The 25,681-nt window shown below is 39.1% G+C and overlaps 3 protein-coding genes across 5 annotated transcripts; 1 reads left to right on the forward strand and 2 right to left on the reverse strand.

Moving 5' to 3' along the window:
* Positions 1-392: 392 nt before the first annotated feature.
* LOC108601090 (dnaJ homolog subfamily C member 5 homolog) lies at positions 393-5,315 on the reverse strand. Of its 2 annotated transcripts, XM_017988997.2 has the most exons (7): positions 5,166-5,315; positions 3,660-3,798; positions 3,445-3,597; positions 3,242-3,373; positions 2,011-2,073; positions 1,322-1,532; positions 393-501 (listed from the first exon to the last, which is right to left on the reverse strand). In XM_017988997.2, exons 1-7 carry the CDS (start codon positions 5,198-5,200, stop codon positions 479-481), a joined length of 756 nt encoding a protein of 251 aa, XP_017844486.1. In that variant the 5' UTR covers positions 5,201-5,315; the 3' UTR covers positions 393-478. The 2 variants fall into 2 exon arrangements, with proteins under 2 accessions (XP_017844486.1, XP_017844487.1); XM_017988998.2 differs by lacking the exon at positions 2,011-2,073.
* A 1,103-nt stretch (positions 5,316-6,418) lies between these two features.
* LOC108600704 (guanylate cyclase 32E) lies at positions 6,419-24,223 on the forward strand. 2 transcript variants are annotated; one of them, XM_017988433.1, is made up of 15 exons: positions 6,419-6,463; positions 16,303-16,984; positions 17,045-17,354; positions 18,056-18,306; positions 18,366-18,437; positions 18,495-18,640; positions 18,700-18,862; positions 19,023-19,113; positions 19,170-19,357; positions 20,287-20,466; positions 20,520-20,624; positions 20,679-20,750; positions 21,427-21,601; positions 21,656-22,976; positions 23,642-24,223. In XM_017988433.1, exons 2-15 carry the CDS (start codon positions 16,565-16,567, stop codon positions 23,835-23,837), a joined length of 3,690 nt encoding a protein of 1,229 aa, XP_017843922.1. In that variant the 5' UTR covers positions 6,419-6,463; positions 16,303-16,564; the 3' UTR covers positions 23,838-24,223. The 2 variants fall into 2 exon arrangements, with proteins under 2 accessions (XP_017843922.1, XP_033149491.1); XM_033293600.1 differs by lacking the exon at positions 6,419-6,463 and adding an exon at positions 6,948-7,165.
* LOC108600705 (pancreatic lipase-related protein 3) lies at positions 11,257-12,317 on the reverse strand. Its single transcript, XM_017988434.2, has 3 exons — positions 12,211-12,317; positions 12,037-12,157; positions 11,257-11,982 (listed from the first exon to the last, which is right to left on the reverse strand). Exons 1-3 carry the CDS (start codon positions 12,272-12,274, stop codon positions 11,307-11,309), a joined length of 861 nt encoding a protein of 286 aa, XP_017843923.1. The 5' UTR covers positions 12,275-12,317; the 3' UTR covers positions 11,257-11,306.
* Positions 24,224-25,681: the final 1,458 nt, after the last annotated feature.

Genomic DNA, 25,681 nt, shown 5'->3' on the forward strand with positions numbered 1-25,681 from the left:
TTGGTTTGACAAACGCTAGAATTATACATTAATATGTATTTGCAATTAAGAATTTAAATATGTTTATTAACTTAGCTAAAAGTGAATTTACTTTTCTTTTTGTTTTTTTTTTTTAATGTGTGCTTGCGGATCATAATAGTTTATATAGGCATTGTCTGTTTCGAATTTTAACAACAAATTTTAATAATTGATAATTTGCATAGATTAATTTAAAACTTGACATTTTACAAATACGTTATAAATAATAATTAAACGCTATAGCTTATAATAAATATAAGTATGTATATATTTTCGTTTTTTTTCTTGTTTTTTTGCTTTTGCTTTTTAAGTTGATTTCGATTTTAACAAAAAGGAATACAGTTATTTTTAAAAATGTGTGTTTTTTTTGTATGTGTGTGTGTGTGTGTGTTTGTGTTGTTTTGTTGTTTCGAAGCGCTCTCATGAATGTGGTACGACTCGATTCGGTAAATGTATGTAACTAATATTTTTGCTTAACCATATCTAGATGTGGAAAAAATAGAGAAAGACAGAGACAGATAGAGAAAAGTAGTAATAAATTGTAAATAATACAAAATTAAATTATATAAATTTAGATAAACAATAAACAATTGCAGCTTACAAGACTGGCAGTGTAAGTATTTTAATTAACAAGCAAAATATAATAGCAGAACTCAACGAAATTAAATTTGCACTTAATTTACAATATATCAATTCCATGCTCTCAAATCAAATCGTAATCGTATATCTGTGAATCGAGTTCTATATAGGCAGTGTTGACGAGACATATATATATATATATATATAGCCAATGTGAATTAACGGTATGGACGTGTTGTTTGTTTGTTAACAAAATTAGCTTCGAGTGTCGAATACGTTTTTACTATTGTATTTCGTTTGGAGTACTCGCTGTGAAAATGAGTGTCTAAAAATATATATGCATGTATATATATATATATATAGTTAGGTTCTATAACTGTGCTTTATGCATATATGTATATGTTGGAGCTTACAGCTAAGTAAGTTGTATTAATTTTCATATTTCTGTGTGCTGCCGAAACAAATGAGCAGCTTTCAAAATGTGGTTGTTTCTATATAATATATACGAGTGTTTGCCTGGCTTGTTCGAAAGGTTACAATATTTACGCACAATTAACAACGAGTTCGATGGTCATAGACGCTTTTGTTGAGTTAAGCCTGTTACTGTTATTGTACTGCTGCTAAGTGTAATTGTTTTTTGCTTTTGTCTTTTTTGCAGATTGAGAGATTGAGAACCACACACACCACCACCCACACACGCCCACTGGTGTAACTGTTTATATACCTGGTGTGTACGTGGTCTGTTCTGTTGTGTTTAGCGATGTGCTCTCATTGGCCGCCACTGGAGCTCCGGTAAACGGATTAACGCCAACGGCAGCGCCACTTGGTGGTGGCATAGCGAACACAGGTTGGCCGCCAGCTTGCTCACGTGGTTGTGTAGTCACCGGTGCACCGCCAGCACCACCCAGATTAACATCATCGAGATCGGCGTCCTCCTGTATAAATAGCAACAATTAATAGATGACCCAAGTAATATGACAAAACAGCATTGAAATGATTTTGCCTAGGCAAAGGTTTAGTCAACTAAAATAAAGCATAAGCAACTTAAATTTAGTATTGGTATACTACAAGCATAACTATGCATACAAAGCAGCTACAACTTGAAATTGAAATAATAAACATAAGTTCATACCCATTATACCACAAAACACGAAAGCTCTTTACAGCTTCTTCTTTTATAAACATTTAGAATTGGAAAAACACTTAGTTTAATCGAAAATTTTGCAATTGTTTGCTTAGTCAACCTTTCGCTATATACAACTTAAATTTTGTTTATGCTTGAGTAGGATTTTGAATTGTTGGTTAGTTGGATTTGGTTTTGGTTCTGGTTCTGGTGTTTTGCATTGCGTTTGGATGGCCCTTAATGTTTCATGCGTTACTCGTGCCGTTGAGATTTTCTAGTTGAATACTTACAAGACGTGGCGACTGTCCCAGATGCGGTGGCATATCGCTGGCCTCTCGATTGCCATCAGAGCGCTGGGCATATGGCCAAAACATATATCACATATTTGAGCAAATTTCGGATTCAGTTTCGGATTAAATACAGTATATGTGATATTATGTTTAGTTATGTGCCAGAGGTATAGGTGGATATATGATGAGTCGATCGATAGGTAGATATATATATATTTTGTTCGGTTTGAGATAAAAAAGTAAACAAAAATAGAAACGTAAATTTGTTGTATTCTCTCTGTGTGTGGTACGAAAATAAATAAGCAAGTTTTAATTCAAATCATAAGTACAACAAAACAAGCAATCAATCTCATTATGCTCGCAAAAATGAAAAGACCTAACCGAAAAGTTTGTCTGTCTCTAGAGAAGTATTCATGTAGTTAGTACAGAGATAGAGACGTTTGTAAGCATTTGATGATTTTCGTGGTGTATTTGTAAAAGAAAGACATTCGAAAAACATAATAAAAATAAACTTCTTAGAAATGAATTGATGGATAGATTTTTGTGGGGTGTTTTAGACGTGGTTACCTTTGCCTTTGCGACCCGACTTATTCGCTCCATTGAATAAAGAACAACACAAAATGCAAACTCGATACTTACCTCGAAAGGAAACTAAGTAAAACAATAGCATAGTCAAAGATATAAAGGCAGCAAGGCAAAAGGAATAGTTTGTGGGACAACGCGCAAATTGCCGATTCAAGCAACAACTTATTCAAAATATATATAAATCAATTTAAAATAACAAAAAGTTAAAGCATTTATTGTGTTGTATGCCGATTTATGGTTAAAGCTAGTAAACTACTTTTTTTTTTTTGACTAAACAATTGCCTCACAAAAATCATCAAGTGTGTGTTGTTGGGCTTAAGTATTATCCTCAGTGGGCTTGTGGTTTTATGTTTTATTATTATTATTGTAGTAGTAGTAGCATGGTAAAGAGTGTTAAGTGCGTATGTCTGTGTGTGTGTGTGTATTTACAAGCCTTTATGTGTGTGCATTGATTAGTGTGCGTTGTATGGAAAATTTTTAGTGTGCATATTGAAATCGATTGTTTCTCTTGTTTGTTTGTTGTATTTTTGGCATTGAATCAAATTAGTTGTGAAGAGAGAGTTAGTAATAATTATGGTGGTATTGGTAGTAGTAGTATTAGCTAAGTGGTTCAACCACATTTGGAATCAAATCATACTTCACTCACATTTAAATGTGAATACTGATCGTGCGACTCGTTCACCGGCGGCTTGAACTTGCCACAGCAGAAGTTGCAACAGCAACAGCAGCAGCAGCAGCAACAACAGCCCGTCAGTATTGTGCAGCAAATCACCAAGCCCTATTGAAAATAGAATAGATTATTGTTAAGTTATCGTATTACAGCTGCGCTCAGATCTTTTATATACTCACCTTCACCGCTGGCGATGTGACCACAAAATAGGCGTTCACATTCTCCTCACCAAACTGCTCGGCAATGTAGAGACCCAGCGAGCCATAATTATCATAAATATTGCGTTTCGTCAAATCGCTCAGTATCGAGTGCGCTCGATTGACTTCCTTGAACTGCAGCAGAAATTAGAATGAATTAATTTGCATAATTCTTTGAACATTGCGCTGTTGTTTACCTTGTCGGCAGCATCAACATTGTCTGGATTTTTATCTGGATGGTATTTGAGTGCAAGTTTTCTATAAGTCTTCTTGATATCATCAGCTGTTGCTGTTTTAGGAAGTCCCAAGATCTCATACAGCGAATCGCCCGATGTGCTGCAAGCAAAAGTAAAGCAAACAACTTAATATAAACACAGTTTCAATATACAGGCAAAAGTTTAGTCTGGAATTTAAGTGCACTTGGGCGTGTTCTTACGGCGTAGAACTTCTAAATGTAAATAAATAAAGCGTCTGTCGAAGCGGATGATGACTAAGCGCGTGTCGCTACAGTTTCCAGCGCTCATTGTTGGGCATGCCATAGCAACAGCAACAGTTAAGGGCAGCGCTGCACGCGATAGCCCCCAGGGATGGAAAGCGTTAGGGGCTGGTCATGGTCAAGGGGGAACCCAGTGGCTGTGGCTGTGCGTAGGCACAGCAGAGAAAGCAGCTCGCTATTGATGACGCACCCGCAACTGCAGCCGAGACGCGACATTTTCTCTTTTACCTCCTCACCCGCTTTGCTGCACACACACACACATAAGTAGACACAATGGTTGTTGCATTTCATATGGATTTTTTTATAGCTTGCTACCGTTTGCCCACTTTAGGTGGATTGTTGTCGCTTAGCTGCTTAAATCTGCTTGCTGATAAGGCCAACGAGTCAACATAATTGCAGCAGCAGATCATCAAGGCACGAAAGCAACTAAGTGCGCCACTGCCACAGCCCCTAACCTACTACTACTACTACTTACAAGGCCAAGGACGCAATGGCTTGCATGCAACTGGGGCAAGGAAAACACCCGTCAAGCATTAGTCATGACAAAAGTAAATTATATTTATGTTTGAACGCCGCCTCTAAGCACATTCGTACATATATAAGTACATTTTGGTATGACACTGAATGAGTGATAGGAAAAAGTTGAAAATAATAGTTGGCTAATACCAGCTATACATAGATAACGAGCCTTGCATGACCACCTGAGCGACGGAAAGAGAAAGAGAGGGCGTAGCGGCACTTGTTGTTATCAGATCATATCAGCTTTAGTTAGCTGCTTGTGTAATTTAGCTAAATTCAGCATTAAAACAAATTCCATTTGCTTACTAATTCGCTAAGCCCTCACACATACATTCTCATCTATACTGTCTCTCTACCGCTCTCGCTCTCCCGAGCAGCTGACTCTTCAGTGCTGAAGCTGCAGCCCTTGTTTATCCTGGTTGTTATCCAATGGAATGCGATTTCAATACTCGGCAGCCGTTGCCAACACGTTTCAGCTGCTGCTGATGCCAATGCTAGTGGTTTTTGTTGTTGCTGGCGCGCGGAAAATCAATTGAACGCCGACTGCGCTGCCGCCTACCAATGCGCATCTGCCATCTGCACACTATGTACATATACGTATGCGTGTGAATGTGTGCACATGTGTGTATGTGTTCGCCATAGAAAAAAGCCAATGCAAGGAAAAGTATTTGCAAATTTCGCAACTTACGACAGTTTTCTTTTATCCATGCCACCGCCACTCATCTTGCTGCTATTGGCGTTTATGTCTTTGATACGTTGTCACAATTGTTAATTAATATTATTAGCACTCGCGATTCGCACTCACACAACAGAGAAACAACACATTTAATAATTGTCACCAGTGTTGCCAGAACATCAACGGGTAAATTAGCTAAATCGATGAAAAAAGGCTAGAAAGAGCTAAAAGCCAAAATGCTAACTGAAATTGCTACTTTCTTGTTTCGCAATTCGAAAGTCAGAGTTTAATACTTATATGCAGAAAAAGTATAAGTAGTTAAATATGCAATGCTTTCCACATAATTTCTATGATTATAACAACTACATTTTGTAAATACCAACAAGGTTGTTAACGGATTCATTTTATTTGCGTCAGAAAATGTATCTCATTCTGCTACAGTTCATTGAACTGTGTGATTAAGTTAATCACGCAATTTGTGCTTCACTGAATACATTATCTTTTGTAATTCAACAAATTCAAAGAATAAATAGATTTAAAAGGTTGGTAGATATTTAGCTAATGGCAATTCAAAATTTGTTCTAGTTGTGCAATTTCACAATTCATAGCTAATTCTAGCTATAAAATTGCTGAAATGCCTAAACACCGTTCGAGTTATATTCAGCCCTGAAATAGGCTTATTTGGCAGCACTGAATGTCACCCAAGAGTAGAGTTGTTTTGTAGCTTCGTTCTGACCAGTGGTGCCAATTTGGCCTTTTTCCCAGATAGAAATAGTTCAGCGGTTCAGCTGGTCACTTTGCACATTTTATGCCAAATTGCAAACGGTTCAATTCAAAAGTTATTAGCATTAGAATTAATTATTATAGGTAATTGTGGAAAAATATGTATTTATTCAAATGTGTTTCTATTATTATTGTAAAATATATATTTATTTATTCATATCATATCGATACGCCAGTTACAAGCAATTGTTACAGACTTACACGCAATTTTTGGCATAGATAGATAATAGATAAGACCACTGTATGCTTAGTCATAATACACAAATTACTTTATGTAGAATAAGTACAATATACCTCTCCCTCCCTCCTCAACGAGCTTACAAAATTCAGCCCAGCAATTTCAAAAAGTTTGCACTCTTCGCCTTATTATCGTTATCGGTACATTTTATTACAAACAATGCTGCCAGATCGTCAGTCGGAATGCTGTAAAATATACTAGATGATACTTAACATCAAATCAGTCATGTAGTTCGTTTGTTTCGTTTAAGTTTGAAACTGAAATCGGTCGGACGTGTGGCGCGTACGTTGTAAGTGCTGGTAGTGGCCTAAACAAAAATGTAATGCTTTTGCAAGTGCTACACATTTGAAGATTGCAAATTAGAAGTGGCGCGTGCCGTGTTTTTATAATGCACTAAATTTCTGCGACTCAACAATTCTACACACGTTTTATTAGCTGACCAAAATCTTCCGATTTAATGTTGGCCAAAGCTGGCGCCTTGTTGTTAGCAACAGGTGGCGTCGGCAGTCCACAGCTAGCGGCCAGAGTGTTGTTGCCGCGATCAATCTGCAAATACAATGAATATGTTTATAAACTCTATAAAAACGTTCATGTGCTCATCAGATCGTCTATGTTCCATATGTATGTCAAAAATGTGGCACTTATAAATTATCGTACATTCGCACTCGAGCGTATTTCGTTAATGCAAAATTGCAAATAAACACAAAAACAAAATAAATAAAGAATTTCTAGTTTTTGCTGCTGAATTTTATGCGTGCGTTTCGAGTGCGTGCAATTTCTGTTAAATTCGCTGTGCTTTGCCACATCGTAGAACGTGACAAAATTTTTCAAGCACCAAAACCAAAAAAAAAAATAAATAAACAACAACACAAAGTGCAAATAAAATTTACAAACATATACCATACCATTGAGTATGTATGTAGTAGTGGTGTGTAAGTTGCATGAAATTAATAGAAAAAGTTTGAGAGCTGAGCGAAGTACCGTTACACAGGTACATAAACATGCATTTGTATGTGTTTGTATGTGTGCGGCTTTGGTAAGTCTGCATCTATAAATATGCGTATATTACAGATCAATTAGCAAATTGTTTAAAGTTATAAATTTATGCCATTATGGCATATTCCAATTAGCAGCAGAGCGTAAATGAAGCGACCGAGGCGACGTGTTGACGTCGGCTTCCTTTTACCGTTCAATGATTTCCCTTTCCTCCCACGCACATTCGCCACACGCGGAGTAAAAGACACACAAGTGTTTAAGTGTGTGTGCGTGTGTGAGTGCGTACGTGTGTTTGCATGCATATTGACAATTCTTACGCAATTACCATGCTCAATGCTAATTTAAATACATTTAGCATGCAACGAGAAAATAATTGATAAGCGCCATAAAAACCAACAACAACAATTGTACTTGTTGCAGTTGCAGCGGCAGCGGCAGCAGCTGCGCCATTGCCGAAAGTGCAAAACCAACAAACGCCGCCAACAGCAAACAATACAAAGCTGGCAATTTTTTACACAATTTAAATAACATTTTGAGCTTAAACGAGCCCCAAAACCCCCAACGAATAAACAAAAAAGTAGCATGAGTCAGTCGTCAGCATGACAGTCTAAGTCGCGTGGCGTAGTTAGCAGCAGCGCAGCAGCGGCACAGCAGCAGCGTTAACCAATAAGAATGCTGCAACGGCCGTTAGTCAAAATATGATCGGCAAGCAATGGAGCGGGAGATGAAGGCGAAAGGGAACCCGACAACTGTTAGACTGCTGCTGCTGCTGCTGCTGTTGGCAACATGTGCAATTCATAAGCGCAAAGAGATAGAGAGAGGAAGAGCGAGAGCGAGAGAGCTTTGGCGCTTGCATATTTTGCATTTTGCTGCTGTCACTGACCACACTCAATGGCATGGACAGCTGTGTGGCTCTTGTTGTTGTTATTGCTTTTGTTGCTATGTATATGCAATAAATTAAATACAAATGGCAATGAGCATTGAGCCAAAACGTAGCCTGCTAATTGTGTTGAACAGTTTAAAGATGTAAAGATAGATATGTTTATGTGTAGAATAAGTAAACACATACGTCAGCGGTTTCTTATCCTTATCGCAAGCCCAAATTTAACAATTTAAATAAAAAACTAATAAGACTGATGGCTGATTAGCGTATGTGGGCCAAGAGATTATGCAGATTACGTAGCATATAAAAACAATAAGTGTCGCTTTGTGCGTAGCATAAAAATTACTCTTAAATTACCCGCTCATCAGGCACAGGCGTCAAATAGCAAATAGCGTGGGTGAGGGGGAGTGGGGAGAGATACCCGCAGCAATTACCTACGCTTTGCACCTGCATTCGCATTTGCAAATAATCAAATATTCAAAGCCTTGATGTGGCTACAACACTGGGCTATGTAATTAAAATTAATTTATGTAATTTGCTAGTTTAAATTTGCACGCAAATAAAGGTATGTATGTATGTGTGCCTTTGTGTGTGTGTGTGGATGGCTTTTCAATCAGTCCAAACTGTAGTATTGCTGACTGTTTGCCTTATCACTGGCAAAATGCAAAGCAGTCAGCCAGCCCGGACGTTGGCTTTATGGACTATGTGGCTATGACTGGGTGTGGCTTTTAACTACATCTGCATATGTGTGTGTGTGTGTAGTTAACCACCAAGCTGACATATGTTACATTGTTGCTTATCACAACGTTACATTTCACATACAAAGCAACAACAACATGGCTAAGAACAACAAGCAAAGTAGTGACGACAACAGGCAACATGGCCTCACCCATTGCCATAGTTTTCGCTATAGTCTGGGCCACATAGAAAGAGATAGCGCTATATTGCTGACGGCGGCCGTGTCAAGTGAACAAGCCATCCGAGCCAAGAGCGTTGAGGAAATGACAGGTTTTTGTTTTTGGGGCCGTTTATTGCAAATGGCAACGCATAAAAAAGTTGACAACAAAAAAATTATCATAGCCATAAACTCGAAAAGTGCAAATTGACAGCAAAAAAAAACTGTAAACTGAAAAACTTTACATGAAAATTGTAATTAAATTGAAATTGAAATGCTGGCTGACGAACAATAGTTAAGCTTAAAACTGCTCCGAGAAACAATTAAATAAATGATGTGGAAATTTGTTAAATTAACATATATTTATATCATGAAGCAGCAAATTCTAATCAGGTATAAACCTAATGTTGAGTTTTTATTAAAGGTACAAGCTATGCATAAAAATCAAGCAGCATAAAAACGCCGATAAACGCACTGATTGTTTTTCTTTTATAATTCAGAGTTACATGAGCACTCACAGTGACGTCAGTGAATAAAATAATAAGCAACATTAATATATAAATTTGCAATTTAGCGCGTCTATGGCAATCAGCGCATTTAAAGCTCATTAACATTGTAAACGAAAAGTAACGCAAATGAAAAGAAATTAAAGAAAATTGTTGTGACTGCTATGTGTGTGTGTGTGTGTGTGTGTGTGTTATAGCCATATTTTATGGAGTAGCTGTTGGATCTAATGGGCGCGCTTCGTGCGGAAAAAAAGCCACAGAGCGAAAAACAAAAGCAGCAGCAAAAATTACCAGGGATGCTGACGACAGTAGCTTAGAGCAGGAGTAGAGCAGAGTCGTTTAGACAGCGATTGGCTCTTGGTGTGTGTGTGAGTGTGTGTGTGTTCTGCTGTTTTATGGGCTGTCATTTAATGCCTGTGAGGAGGCTGTGATTCGAATGCGACCATGTGGTGGCGGCTTCAGCTTTTACCTACATTCAAAACAGGCACAAGCGTTGCGAAATTAAGAACTTAAGCCAGGGCTAACAAGCGAGGCATAACTAGCGAACAGCCCTAGCAGCTATTTAATGCCAGCTTAACCCCTAACTGAAGCAGCTTTAAGTCCAAGTTAAAGAGCAAGAGTTGCAGCAGTTGCTGTAACTGTTAATGAAGCTACAATTAGCAAGTGAGCAAACTTTTGCTGCTTAACAAAAGTTTCAGTGTTGCCTGCTTTGCGGTGTCTTGGCCTTAATAAAGCTTTCAGCACTTATCAGCGCAATAGAACAAACAATTAGCTCATTGTTTAATCATAAATTTATCAAAGTTCAATCGTTCAATATCAAATTATAAACTTGCGATTTATCTAGAAGCGTTAACTTAGTTCTAGCTTCAGTTTAAACTTGCAACGCATTTAAATGCAATTTGTGACATTTTCTGTTGCAGCGACTTTCAACTGACACGCACGCAACGGGTTATGTGTGCAGATAAAGCGTTGCATGCCACAGACAGTTGCCATGACTTCAAAGCACTCGCTCTTCTACTTACAGCAATAAATTCATAGAAAATTTCATAAATTCCATGCCTTTGAGTTTGTTATGCGGCATTATGTTGAAAAGCACACTCAAGTGTAACTAATATATGCAAAGTTATATACAAGTCATAGTCTAAGACTCGTCGCATTGTTAAAGTTGCCCAAAACTTTTCTTTTCAATAGCAGTTCACATTGCGTATACGTCATGTGTGCGCACAAAAGTTGTGCCCTGAGTCCTTTATTTTAAATTGATTTTACAAGTAATAAATGAAGCAGCTGCCTGACGCTCATCAATACTCTGTCAGTTAACACCAACTCAGCCTCTAGCCTCTATGGCCTGTCAAGCTGACAAATGACTAATGAGCTACACTCAGAGAAAACTGATTTCATAACTAGCTAAGAAAATATAAAATTAAAAATTTATGTTGTAACTGAAAGCGAGTTGAGTTTATTGCGCAGTCTTTTGCTTAAAATTAAAACTGAGCTAACGCCAATGTCGCTTAAATTTTATTTATGGTTTAACTATATAAAGACTATATGGCCAGTTTATTATATTTAAAATATGCTGCTGTGTAGTGCGGCATTTCCACTGATATAAAGCTGAACAAATTTAAAGAGCTGTAACTGCCAAACTTTTATATTGAAACCTGAAGCTCTAATGTGTATAAAATTAAGTATACGACGCGTAAGTTTTAGCTTCAAGACTGCTTGGCCGAAAATCAAACACGTATCAATATTTATAGACATAATTTATTTGATATTTTATATAGAATTTATTTCAATTAAATATATTATTTTTAATATAAATTTTTTCGCTGTGCAGCACACGCTTTTGTCATAAGTTTTACAAGAAGGCGATGTGATAGGCGCCTCTGCCAAATGGCGCACTGCTGTGTGTTTCCAAGAAGTAAATTCCTTGCTTAGCTGTCACGCCCATGCGCTGAGTAGACCAGCGACAGTTGCTGGCGCTCATGGACTGCAAAGCGCCACAATTGGCGATGATGAATTCATTGCCAGGCGACCACATTTCAATGGCAAGCTCCAGCGCACGCTGCTGCGCGCAGACAGCAGTGGTGCAACCAGGTTGCAGCTCGCCCCCATTGGGATAGAAGTCTGCATCTCCAAGCTGCTCCGAGCTGTTGCTGGTGTGTATGACCTCAACAAACTGCGCATCCTGGCTCGAGAGTTTGTGCTGTAGCTCAACGTTTTCCTGGCTGGGATCTAAGGCAGTAATGCGTGCCACTTGCTCATGCAGCGCTTGCTGCACTTGCGCAGCGGCTGCTGCAGCCAAATGCGCACCCTCGGCATAGCCAATGAGCTGTTGGCGCTGCAGCGGCACCTCAAACTGTTGACGCAGCAGCAGCAGCAAATCGCGCACAGCTGCTACAATTTGCACTTCACTTGTGGCAGCTTCAAGTTGCACAGCAAACACGTTGCAAGCCTCACGCTGCAGCAGCGTTTCAATCAAAGCCAGTTCGCGCTCAGCTGTGGCATTGCCCTGCCATTGTGGCAGCAACAAGCTGCAAGTTTTAACAGTTAGCAAATAGCTTTGGATTAACTGCGGCATGACTCACACTATGGGCTCGGCGGCATAGAAGGAACTACGCATCAAATACTCCACCTCAGGCTCAACACGTTGCGCTTCATCCCAATTGCGTCGCGTATAAAGCAAAAAGCTTGGACCAGCAGCAGCAGCTACCAATAATATTTATTTATAATAAGTTCAAGTCTTAGTTACAGCTACTTACCTGTTAGTTCTATTGTTAGCGCCGCCAGCAGCAGGCAGCTCCACATTACTTTACTATTCCACATTTTGTTAACAACTAAAGCTGCCTATGTTGACTTTAGGCAGCAGCTTAACTTATCGCCAACGTCTTTATTGTTTTTGGCCATCGATAAGGTGGCCCATAAATTCAAGGCGCTTGCTCGCTTGCTCGATGATGTAGCAAGCTCATCGGCCTGGCGGTCGCTTGCACGCACACTTACCGATATTAAACGTGCAACCAAATGGCTTTAAAAGCGAGTATTCACATCGATATATAATTATATCGTTGAGACTTGCCCACACTAAAGCAGTTCAAATGTTCTTTAGATGTCCCTATTGACATATTTTGTATTGCCGTCTCACACACGCAATCAATATTGGCTAATCGAGCGAGCCACAATTTTTCTCTGTTAATAAAATAATGGGCACTTCAGATAATTCAAGTTCTCATCGTCAACAATTAAATCAATCCGATCAGTTTCAGTTAACACGTTCTGACATGAGCAATGGCTCACGACGCTGCGTAAATCATTGCATGTCATTGACTAACTTCGCATAAAAATTATGCGTCCAGTCCCAGACAATGCAGCCAAATGAGATTTATTACTTGTTGATATAGCTAATTGAGGCTTCATACCCATTATATATTATCACGATGACTATAACAGCATTCTATAAAATTAATAGTAATATAAGCAATAAAATGAATCTATATCTTTAAGTACTATATAAATATCCAATTACATAAGATTTCCGATATAGATCATGTAATTATACCCAAGTATAATATCAAACTTTAATTCTTGTGTCTATTGATTCACAATATTAAATAAATAACAACATTATTACTTTAATAAAGATAATAAGTTTAGTTTTATTATCCAATTCGTACCATTATATCATAGATCACATCATATGATGAAACCCAAAAAGCATTATTCGCAAAGTATGTGTCATATAATTATAGACCAATCATATTTTGTGCCACTCAATCACATGCGACATCAACGCAATGGGCAAATAGTTTCACTCCCAGTACTGCACTTCAGTAGCTATATACACCTTGTACTTCCACTCATCTTTGGCCTAGATGTTCTTATCAACTAGTTTAGTTGTTGTCAACCCTGGTTGTATAAGACGTAGCAATAGAGCGGTGAGTCCTAATCACTATAATATCTTATCAGATTTACATAATAATTCTTAAAAATATTATAAAATTGAGATTTATCACATAGCTTTGTATACATAAATTATGCGTCCCTAATCGATACTATATCAATTTGGTGAGATCATTAATAACCCAATAGCCAAAAATATGGCTACCAAATTGTGTCAAAAAAGAGCGATGTGAAATAGAATATATTTAGTTTACTACTAAAAATCGATTAGACTTATGGATAAAGCGTGAAGCGGGCTTCGAGATCTTTTTAGTATTTGCAGTCATATTAGAAGTGTGCTTTAATTTTGAAACTTTGGGCAACTTTTCATTGCAGTTTAGCATTAATTTTGATATGAAGCTCAGCAATTCGTGCTGTGTACACTAAGCGCGCGTCTATTAATCTCAGTTAACTTGTGCGCATATTTTTTATACTCACTGTTCCAATGCAGCGCTTAGCGTCAATATTGTGAGTAGGTAGGGGGCGTGGCGTGTAAATTAAGTGAATGCAAACTTGTGTGAGGTGCAACAAATTGCATTTAATTGCTTGACAGATCGAGTTGCTGTCGTGTGCGCTGATTCAGCTTTGAGTTATGTTGCAAGGCACTTAAAATTGCTGCATGTTGCACGTGTGGCACTTTGACGGCTCCGCTGGGAGTGCAAATGCAGCGGCAACGGCAGCAAAAGAAATCGGCAACAACTTGATGGCCAAGTGTGTCTTGTTGAGCTTTGAAGAGACTTAACGCTGAGCTGTCATAATGTTGAGGCATGTGGCATCTAATCCCGCTGCTGGGCAACTAAATCAATTTGAGCCTTGGCCTGCAGCATTGAAGCAAACTGGAGCGTAATTAACAGCGGGGCGGGAGCTATAGAAAAGCATTAACGTTGGAACGCATAAATCGGCTGCGAAATTGTCTGTCAAGTGCAGGCGGCAACAATTAAGCAAAGGCAACATGGCCCTGCAACATGCCCCACGCCCACTCAAACTTCAGCTCAGTGGGCACGTCAGGGCGCGCTCCGGCGTTAGATTTATGGACAAACGCGCCGTTATTAAATGATGCCGACGGCGGCCCATTTATAAACATGCAGTAGAAATTCAAGCAAAGGGCGTGCTCCAACCCATGGGCGTGGGTTTTGTGGGGGGGGAGGCTATAAAGTATTATATTAGCATAAGCAAGCAGCGAAATGGGCCAACAACGCTGCAATGTAAATGTGACAGACGACGTAACAAAAAAATGCGCTAGTGTGCGTGCGTGTGTGTGTGTGTGTGTTAGTTAAGCAAGAATTTTTGTAGCATAACCCACAGGCGAATATGCAGCCAATCAGCGCTTTGTTTAATGTTTGTGTGTGGCTTGGAGCTGCTTTACAAGTGGAGCAGCGCTTGGTCAAGTGACTGGGAGTGAGTTGAAGAGAAAAAAGTCAATACGCCGCGTGTGCAAAGTTTCAAGTGTGCGTGTGAGTTTGGTAAGCAAGTCAATATAATAAATTACTTCGATAGCTGCTGCTGCTGCAAGTTCCAATATCTCCCGAAAGCAGCAGCAGCAAATCTGTAGCTGGTAACAGCAGCTGCCATTGGGGGTGGCTAGCGGGCTGGTTAGGGGGAGACAAAAGCCAAACAAAGACATTTTAGCTTTGGGTATGGGGCTAAAGCTATCGCTGACTGTCAAGCAAGTTGCTATTGCTTTCACTTTTATTTCGTCGCTGCCGCTCAAGATGAGCAAAAGAAAATCATTTTTGATGTGCAGCAATTTCTCATGAAAATTTCATTACACTCTGCACATTGTTCAAGCGGATGTGGATGGACGTGGAACTGATGTGAGTTCAAATAAATGCAGCGACTATAATTGACAAGGGCGTGAACCCACTTATGATTTGCTTTATGCTATAACCAAACTAAGTAACTGTAAAGAAATCAAAGCGCAGCAGCTAGAGTGTTGCTATTTTTATTTGAACTGCTTAGTTTTGGTTTGGCTATGACCTTTGGCTCCTTGAGCAGCATAAAATTAAATATGCCATACAAAAATGTGTTTATTGCTGTTTAAAATGCAATTTTATTGAACTCGTCTGCTTTGAGCTATAACAGTAAAGTGAGTATCGAGACTTATTGATGTCTGAGGTGGACACAACTATGCGTTAAAAATTCTTAAATGCAAATAGCTGCGCAATACAGTGGAAACCACTTGAATAGAAACAAACATCAGGCAACTTTAAATGTGTGAAAAAAATGAATGAAAAATGAATGCGTTTAGTAATTGACGCAACTCTTTATTAACCAGAATTTTATGCAGCTATTTTCTAAAATGCAAAAATAAATACTAAATAATAAAAGTAAACCTGAAAATTGCCGTTTATGAAAATAGAAAATAGAAATTGTTGTATACAGTGCTGCTTAAAAAAGTCTTAAGCAAAAGTCTTCTTATTAATTAATTGCAATTGTGCATTATTTATTTTTATTTTATTAATATTGATTACAAAGTTTACTGCTAGCGCGTGTGCAGCTTTCCAAGACGTACATTAAAAATAATAATAATAAACACATAGATTTAAATTTTTAGATTAGCTGCGCTATATAATGCTAAATTTAGGAATTCAATTGTTTGTTGATGTGTAAAAATGAATTTCAAGTTGCTATTCAAGTGCATTGAGTCGATAAACTTGCTAAGACCACAGAATTCAACTGAGTGCACTCTTATTTTAAATTCAATATATAAATAAAAATTGCGATTGCGATTTGTTTAACTTAAAACTAAATTGTGTACATATTTTGCAAGCTTAGTTAATAAATTCTACAAATAGCACCATAGCTTGATATAAACCACAACAATTTGTTTATATTCATGCCACGACTGCAGGAGTAAAGCGACATAACTAAAATTGCAAACGAAAAGAGAAATTCTAGATTAAATATTTTTTGAACAGGGCCATGCAACGGGCAGAGCAGGAGTGAAGTGAAGTAGTCAATGTAATTAAGAGCGGAAGTGAAGAGCACGGAGCAAGGAGTCGCAGGAGCTGTTGTCACAGCAGAAAGTTAAACAAAAATGTTGCAGCACGCCAAAGTAACAACAACAACAACACCCCAGAAAAAGAAGCTGCAATTTCATTTAAATTAAACGCCAACGACAAAGAGTCCGTTCGTCCGTCCGTTTGTACTTCCGCCCGCGCTTTGAGCTTGCCGCACGTTATGCAGTTGCTCCAATTTGTTGCCGCAAGGATTCAACGTCAAGAGCGTAGCCATCAAGCCATTGGCCTGTTGCTCTTGCTGTTGCTTAATCAAACAGCTTTGGGCCATGCCGAGGTGTTTACGCTGGGTTATCTAACGGGCTCGCAGCGACGTCCGGGCAATCTGGATTATCAGCGTCCGGGCATAACCATCTCGGGCGCCATCTCGCTGGCCGTGGAGCAGGTGAACGCCGGACGCTTGGGCGCCTTGGGCCACTCGCTGCAGTTTGTTGTGGCCGAAACCTATGGCGATGAGGTGGCCAGCATTAGGCAGACGGCAGCGCTCTGGACGCAACAGGTGGCCGCCTACATTGGACCGCAGGAGACTTGCGTGCATGAAGGACGCATGGCCGCTGCCTTTAATCTGCCCATGATATCATATGTGGGTTTAATCTAATAAGCAAACTAAAGTGCATTTTAATTTGTTTATAACGATTTGCAGTACTGCACGCATCGTGAGCCGTCGAATAAATTGGACTTTCCCACATTTGCGCGCACGCGTCCGCCGGATACGCAAATATCCAAGTCTGTGGTTGCTTTGCTGCTTGCATTCAACTGGACGCAGGTGAGTTTTCTCTATCTGGACGATGCCAGCAGCCAGTATCAGCCCGTGGCGGAGACCATACTCAGCACGCTGGCCACGGCGGGCGTCACAGTGCGGGACATACGCAGTTGGAACACTATTTACCATCATGGCTACAAGGATAATCCCTTTGATGCTTTGGTCGAGCAAACGTTTGCAAATACGCGCAGTAAGTTAAGATATATATAAACATATCTAAGTGAATGAATTAATATAGTTAGTCTTAGTGAGAAATTGTTTGATTGATCAGCATATAGCGCTTAACTATTGAAATTAAATGAGTAGTAAAATTCAAGCGAACTCTGTTTAAGTTTCTATAGCTTATGAGCAGTTCTGCTGTATTTATGCAATCAAATTGTTATTAATAATGTTACAAAAATAAATTAGAAATATTTACGCATATTTCGCTTTAATTTTCGCTAAAATTACAAACACAATTAAATGAATTCAATCAATACTAATTTAAGTTTGTCCCATACGCTGCGCATCGTGCTACAAATAATTATTTAAAAATACTAAAATATTGAAATAAAAGCAGCTTAACTATATACTCAACTTTTAATAGCACTATATAGTCATAAGTAGCTTGATTTATGCTTTTGTCAAATCAATTTCTATGCAACTTGCGCTCAATTTAAGTTTTGTTTGTTTATTTGTTACAAATATTTAAATTATATGAGCAGCTGCTGCTTGATGCTTGAACTTTTAACTTGCTGCTGCAATTTAATGCAACTTGAAGTCGCCCCATTTCCATTAGAAACTAAGATATGTGATATGTGCGCTTCTGGCTTCAATCAATAACTTCTTTTGTGCAGCTTTGTTCAACCCCATTTAACATTTATCTTAATTGATTACTACCACACCCCGCAGTCTACTTGGTGCTTGGCCATTACTACGAGCATGTGGGCTTAATGCTCAGTCTGCAGCAGCGCGGTCTATTGTCCCATGGCGAGTACTTTGTGGTGGGCATTGACATTGAGCAGTACGAGCCGGCGCAGCCCGAAAAGTATTTGCGTGGACTGCTCAAGGAGGAAGTGGAGCCGCTGGCAGTGCAGGCATTTCAATCCTATGTGGGCATACTGCCTACCGCGCCTGTATCCTTTGCTACATTCGCACATGAGGTGGGTAGTTGTGGTGGCTCTAAGACTTTGTAACTAACTGAGCTTTAACATTGCTTTAGGTTAACCGCTATATGGAGCGACCGCCATTCAATTTTCCCAATCCGCTGGGTCTTTACGGCGGCACTAAGCAGGTTTGTCTGCCTTTCAATGCACAGCAGCTTGAATTCCCAATTGAAATTCATTCACAGATAAGCGCCGAGGCTGCCTATCTCTATGATGCGATACATGTTTATGCCAATGCGCTGCTCAGCGTGCTGGAGCGTGGTGAGCGCGCCAAGAATGGCAGCGCCATTGTGGCTGCCATTAAGGGCTCGCGCTATCTCTCAGCCATGGGGTAAGTCTGGAGCTCAGGAGCAGAGCAGTCAGCACTCATAGCCCACTCCACTTTTGTAGCTACCATGTGTACATTGATGAGAATGGCGATGCGGCTGGCAACTACACAGTCCTGGCTCGTGGCATTGTGCGCAACAATCGCAATCAAACAGTTGTGGGTCTCATTCCAACGGGCACATTTAGCCACAAGCTTAACAATCGCAGCAGCAGCGATGCGTTGCCTGTAAGTATCGCTAGTTAAGTCGTTCACTGTTTCTACATTTAAAATCGCTTCTTGCTATATTCTATGCTTGCTATATAGACACAGGTAAGCGTCCTTCTAATGCTTTATCTTAAGCTCGCCTTTGGTTTCCACTTTCATTTAACATTCATACTTTTCGCAGGATCTGCATTTGTATCGCGATATTGACTGGGTGGGCGGTCAGCGTCCTGCTGCTGCGCCTCGTTGCGGCTTTAGCGGCGAAAAGTGCGTCAGTAAGTAGGCCAAACAGTCACTTGGCTCATTAGTTGTCACATAAATTCACTTGCAGACTACACGGGTGAAATCTCTGCGGGCATTGCTGGTGGCGCTTTGCTGCTGCTCGGCTTGGTCTCCTTGGTTTTCTATCGCAACTGGCGCTACGAGCAGGAGCTGGACAGCCTGCTCTGGAAGATTGATTTCCGCGAGGTGCAGATGCATGAGAATGAGCGCGAGCAGCAGAGTCAGAAGCAAACGCGCGTAAGTTAATAAATCAGTCGAGAGCAAGGTAACGGCCATTGATGGTTTTCTAGCGTGTATAGAGTAAATTAATTAAATATTTGTAACAATGGCTATATAAACAAATAAGTTAAACAGTCAATTGACTGTCAAGTTACAATTGCCTTGCCTCAGCAATTTTTGTTTTCAACTATTTAATTAAAACTTGTGGACTTGCAAAAATATAATGCAGATCGGTTTGCTAAATCAAATGAATATTAAGCTCAGTATAAAACTTATTTACTTATGATTTGAATTAGACTTCAACCACTTTTATCTTCAAGCTGTTAATTGTTTATTTATTTTCAAAGCAATTAATTTGATAGTTTGAATATATAAAATTAATTATTGTCTTTGCATTTCTTTCAAGTTTACTTGTGTGCATATTCTTTATTAATTAATTTAATATAAACTAATGCTAAATTTGAGACACTTATTATTTTATTGCATATATTTCTCTATATTGTATATTCTTTTATATGTGTTAGTTTAATACGCAGCTTGTTTCCAAGACGAATATATATGTTCCATAACTTTGTTTGTCAAGTCTTCATATCAATTTGCATATAAAGCAGCAAATCAGCAAAGTATTTTTCATTATACATAAATTCAAGCCAGACATAAACAATATTGTGAAACATTCAGCATCTGAGTGCAAAATTTATCAAACCAAAATTGAATAGTAAAAATTGCATTAGCAATGATTGCAAAAATGCTCTGGAGCTTGCCAGGACGACTGCGAGTCGCCAGCAATTAAGTTAATGATGCGTCTGAGTGTGCAGACGAGTGAAATGTTTTCGGCTTTCCATGAGAGAAAGAGAGAGCGAGAGCTTTTGTCTTAAGCGTTTTTCCTGCCTTTGCATGTCTGACAGCATTTGCTAAACCAATTGCCGCGTCGTCTTCCTTCGCAGTCCACCCATCCGCTAATACGCACCAGCCAAGTTAGCCTCAGCTCAAATCCGGATGCGGACTTTCGCTATACGACCATATTTACGCCCATCGGACTGTACAAGGGACAACTGTACGCCATCAAGAAGGTGCGCAAGAAGAGCGTCGACATTACACGCGAAATGAAGAAGGAACTCAAGCTGGTAAGCATCTCACTCAAGCCAATGACTCCTTCAGCTAATTCCTTGGCTTACAGCTGCGAGATGCGCGCCATGATAACGTCTGTGCCTTCATTGGCGCCTGCACGGATCCGCCCAACATCTGCATCATCAGCGAGTACTGCACACGCGGCAGTCTTAAGGTCAGTAGCCCACCACCCAGCCAGCCACCCTTTTAAGCATTTAACTCTTTGCAGGACATACTGGAGAACGAGGACGTCAAGCTGGACAACATGTTCATTGCCTCCATGGTGGCGGACATTATACGCGTGAGTGCTGTAACATTATACTAATAGCATGGCGACCCCTTTCGCTTACACTGCGAGAAATTCAGTTAGGAATTAAACCAAATTAAGCACAACAAAAATTTATGCATAAATTCTTATTACAAATTAGATTGTATTAAATCACCTTTAAGTATAGCAAACATTTTAGCAAACGAGTTTTTTATATAACAAAAGTTGCTTGTATATAAAATAGCAGTAAATATTGTATTGTTAAGTTCCGGATCTAATTATAATATTTGTATATTTGCATAATATTTTGATTGTATAGCTGTTGCTATATATAGAATTTGTTGAATACATATATACATTTGTTATTATAAAGGTTAGAAATTAAACTTACTTAGAATATGTCAGACAATTTTACCAAACAAAGCGCACAATTTAATATTTTGAAATACACTTTAAGTAAAACAGTTTATAATTTGCAATAGTGTATGAAATTTATTATAAGTTGTTATATTACTTTAGACTTTCTTACTCAATTTAGTATTTAATATTTGCTAAAATGAAAACAATTTTTTTTACAATAGTTGGTTAAAGTATTTTATTATAAATAAATATTAGTTTATATATTATGTATTTACATTTTTTTGAGCTTACTTGTAACTATTTATTTTGTTCACTATATTTATGCTCAACCCTCTTTGTTCTTCCGCAGGGCGTCATCTACTTGCACGAGTCGCCCATTCGCTTTCATGGCTCGCTGTGCACATCCAACTGCTTGGTGGACTCACGCTGGGTGGTCAAGCTAACGGACTTTGGGCTGTTCGCCTTTAAGCAGGGCATCGAGGATAACTCCACGGATATGCAGCATATGTCGGCCAAGTGCTTGAGTAAGTGCTACATTCCCATAGAGTTGCCACAACTGAATGCCCAACTATTTGCAGAGCTTTTGTATCGCGCGCCTGAGCTGCTGCGTCAGGGTCCCTCCTCGCTGGTGATGGGCACACAGCGTGGCGATGCCTACTCCTTTGGCATACTGCTGTACGAGATGCATGTGCGGCGTGGTCCGTTTGGCGAGACTGGACTGACGCCCATGCAGTGTCTGCAGCGCGTGATGCAGCCGCAGGATCTGCAGCATCCCTACAGACCGTCGCTGCAGCCGCTGCAGACCGCGTTCGACTGCGTCAGCGAGTGTCTGCGCGAGTGCTGGTCGGAGCGTGCGGAGGACCGTCCAGAGTTCAAGAGCATACGCGCCAAGCTGCGACCGCTGCGCAAGGGCATGCGCCCGAATATATTTGACAACATGATGGCCATGATGGAGAAGTATGCAAACAATTTGGAGGCGCTGGTGGATGATCGCACCGATCAGCTGCAGGAGGAGAAGAAGAAGACTGATGCGCTGCTGCACGAGATGCTGCCGCGTTGCGTGGCCGATCAGCTGAAGAAAGGACACAAAGTGGATCCGGAGCACTATGAAGCGGTCAGCATATACTTTAGCGATATTGTTGGCTTCACAGCGATGAGCGCGGAGAGCACGCCACTGCAGGTGGTGGACTTTCTGAATGATCTCTATACCTGCTTTGACTCCATCATTGGCCACTACGATGTTTACAAGGTGGAGACCATAGGCGATGCCTACATGGTTGTCTCTGGCCTGCCACTGCGCAATGGCGATCTGCATGCCGCTGAGATTGCCACAATGTCGCTGCATCTGCTCAGCGCCGTCTCCGAGTTTAAGATCAGACATCGTCCCACCAATCGCCTGCTGCTGCGCATTGGCATACACTCGGGTCCGGTGTGTGCGGGCGTTGTTGGTCTCAAGATGCCACGCTACTGTCTGTTTGGCGACACTGTCAACACCGCCTCGCGCATGGAGTCCAGCGGCGTGCCGCTTAAGATTCACTGCAGCTGGCAATGCCGTCAGCTGCTGGAGCGTCTCGGCGGCTATCATTGCCAGGAGCGCGGCGTTATCTCCATGAAGGGCAAGGGCGAGCAGCGCACCTACTGGCTCATGGGCGAGGATGAGGAAGCGCGTGTGCGTCGCACCTACGAGCGCTCGCAGCGTCGCGGCTCGCGTGCTCTCAACAAGTTTATCCAAGGGACCATTAAGCAAGCCCAGGAGCTGGCCAACGACTGCGGCATACGCTCCTCACTGAAGCAAAAGCATTTGCCACGCAACTCGCTTACACGCTCCTCCAGCCTGGAATCGCCCAAGAAGCTGCGCTTTGCCGCCGGCAGTCTGCTCGAGCATCATCGCTATCATAGGTTACTTCAAGTTTAACTTTAACTTTGCGTCCAATAAGCGTCTTGATTAAATTTGTTAAGCAGCGCTAAGTAGAGCTCTTGAGCTTTTGTCAAAATCTACTTCAAGTAACTTTATAATTTAAAAGCTTGCTTTGTTTAAAATAATTGTTTTTATATTTATGCACTTTGGCATTTAAACAAAGCAAAATGTTAGCTTAGAGCTGTGTATATGTAACACAAGCATATAAAATTATATAAGATATGTAAAGCCAGAGAAAAAAAAAACATTCAAGAGCCTAGGGGCTATAAGAGACTTTGAATTTGCTTGCTCTAAACACATATTTTATATCAAATACTTTAGCTTAGATGCAATCCTAAAGGCAAATAAGTCATGGAAGCCATTCTGTCAATGTTAATATCAAACCCAACTGTCTCTAGCTCTATCTTCAATTTTTTCTATTATGAATAATCAATTGTCTATGGGCTTAAAATATTTAATTCTTCTTAGCAATGCCTTGTACAAATTTTCAAGCAGCCTTATATACTCTATGTTAATTAATTAATTTAAATATGTCCATTTAATCTGATTATAATTACGGCTTCTCTATATTTATGTTTCAAACGTTTATTTGACGCAAAGACTTCAATTAATATTGTAGCCCACACTAACATTTTTTTGTTTACAGTGACGAAGCTTTGCTGGAAGTGGATTCCTATACCGGACTGCGACGCTCCTCTGGCGGCTCCACACACTCACGCTATGAGGAGTCAACTCTAACCAGCCAAAGCATTGAGCAAATTACTATGCTGCAAAATAAACGACGTCCCTCCTCATATCCAACTGCCAATACGCCGCTGCTGTTGAACCATGTTGAGGTCTAGGCAGTCAGTCAACTTGAATTATATCCAATTACAGGAATCTTAGTAGAATGTCTTGTCGGCTATAGTATTATAGTTATATATATTGTGGTGTGTTCAGCTCTTGTCCGTCTATATTGCTTTAAGTGTTGTTCGATAAGTTGCACAGTCTACAAAGCTCTGCCTTAAGTTAATGTCAAATCTTATAAACGTGCAATTAATTTAAACAAATTCATAGTAAAATAATATTAAGCACTGCTGCTGTAAATGTTTAGTCAGATTTAATGGCATTGTGTGTGCGCTCGAGTGGAAATTTTATTATCAGCATATTGTGAGAGTGATTATAAATCTAGTCGTTGTATAAAAAACTCTACTTAATACGCTAGCCTAGCATTTAATCAATAAAGTACTAATAAACTAACTAAGCGCAATGTTTATTTTTAAATAGCTCGAAGGGCATATTACAATAGATAATTTATCCTTTTTACGCATCGATGGCATCGAATAGAAATAGAAATAGTTGGCGCTTTATAAAAATTTCAACTCAAGCTGAATTATGTCGACTGCATTGGGTTTTAGCTATAACTTTCTAAAAAATCTTTCGATTCTTGAATGTTTTACTGATTTATGCTCGTATTGATGCTAAAAACAAAATTGCATCTATACATTTTTGATTCTACAACTATTAAATACTTTCGCATTTTTGAAATGTAACCAAAATATCAAAAATTTCAAAACCTCCAATTTGATTGCAGTTTTGTTCAGCTGTATCTTACGACTGTAAAAATATATATAATGCTGAAATCGGACGTCATTTCGCTGAGCTGCAGCCTATTTAATTTAAATATTTAAAAAAAAAATTTGTCTTGTTTGTCTTTTGTTCATAACTCTGCCAAAGAATTTTCAAATCGTACATTTTTACACACATCAATTGTATATTTTAGTGTTATTATTATTTATGCTGAACGTCTGAAATTTAAATAATACAACTCGTTTGTAAATTGGTTTTTTTTAAATATATTTATTTCAAAGGATTTTTTGTTATGTCTTGCAGACGTTTCAATGATTACAATTCAAACTTAATAATTTCTTGATTAGATACGTTTCAACGTATGAGTTAAAAACCAATTTGTGCATTCCATCTGGGCTTTTAATGTGGGCCCAAAACATTTGCTTATAACGAACTCTGAACTCTTGCGAAAGCCAGCTTGCAAAATTTCAAAATCGTTTATGTAATTGTTAAATTTTTGTTTGTTTTTGGTTTTTGTTTTTTTAATTTCTAGTAGGGAATATCAATTTGATTGCTTTTGTTTGAACTCAGTTAGTTGCTAGATATATATGTATGTATCTATATGTATGCGTATATGTTGAGTTTAGTTTAAAGTTTCTGATAAGCCACAAGCGTCAAAAGCGCACTTCATATATATGTATGTATGTATTTGTATAAATGTAATTAAATTTTGTTTTTGTCATTTTGTTTAATTCTCATGCTTGGTGGACTAATTAACATTGTTTTTCATATTTTATTAAGACTACATAATTCAACAAGTTACTAAATAACAATCTCATACAAATCTAGGCAATGAGTTTCTGTTTGTTTTTTTTTTTAATATAAAAATGCTTGCAACAACAATTCAACTACACAAAAATATGCATTTGTTAATAAAGTTTATCGTATAAATGATCAGCTTTCAATGCTATATACTATATATGTATATATAATTCTCAATTATTGTGCGATGGCCAAAAATCAAATGCTCGCTTCATTTTTGGCGCTATTATTTATAGTACAAAACTAACAAATTATGCAGTCCGTACATTTGTTTTCATTGTGGGCACTGGACAACAAAATTGCTCATAAATATATA

The sequence above is a fragment of the Drosophila busckii genome, chromosome 3L (assembly GCF_011750605.1).
Source record: "Drosophila busckii strain San Diego stock center, stock number 13000-0081.31 chromosome 3L, ASM1175060v1, whole genome shotgun sequence".
Lineage (NCBI taxonomy): Eukaryota > Metazoa > Arthropoda > Insecta > Diptera > Drosophilidae > Drosophila > Drosophila busckii.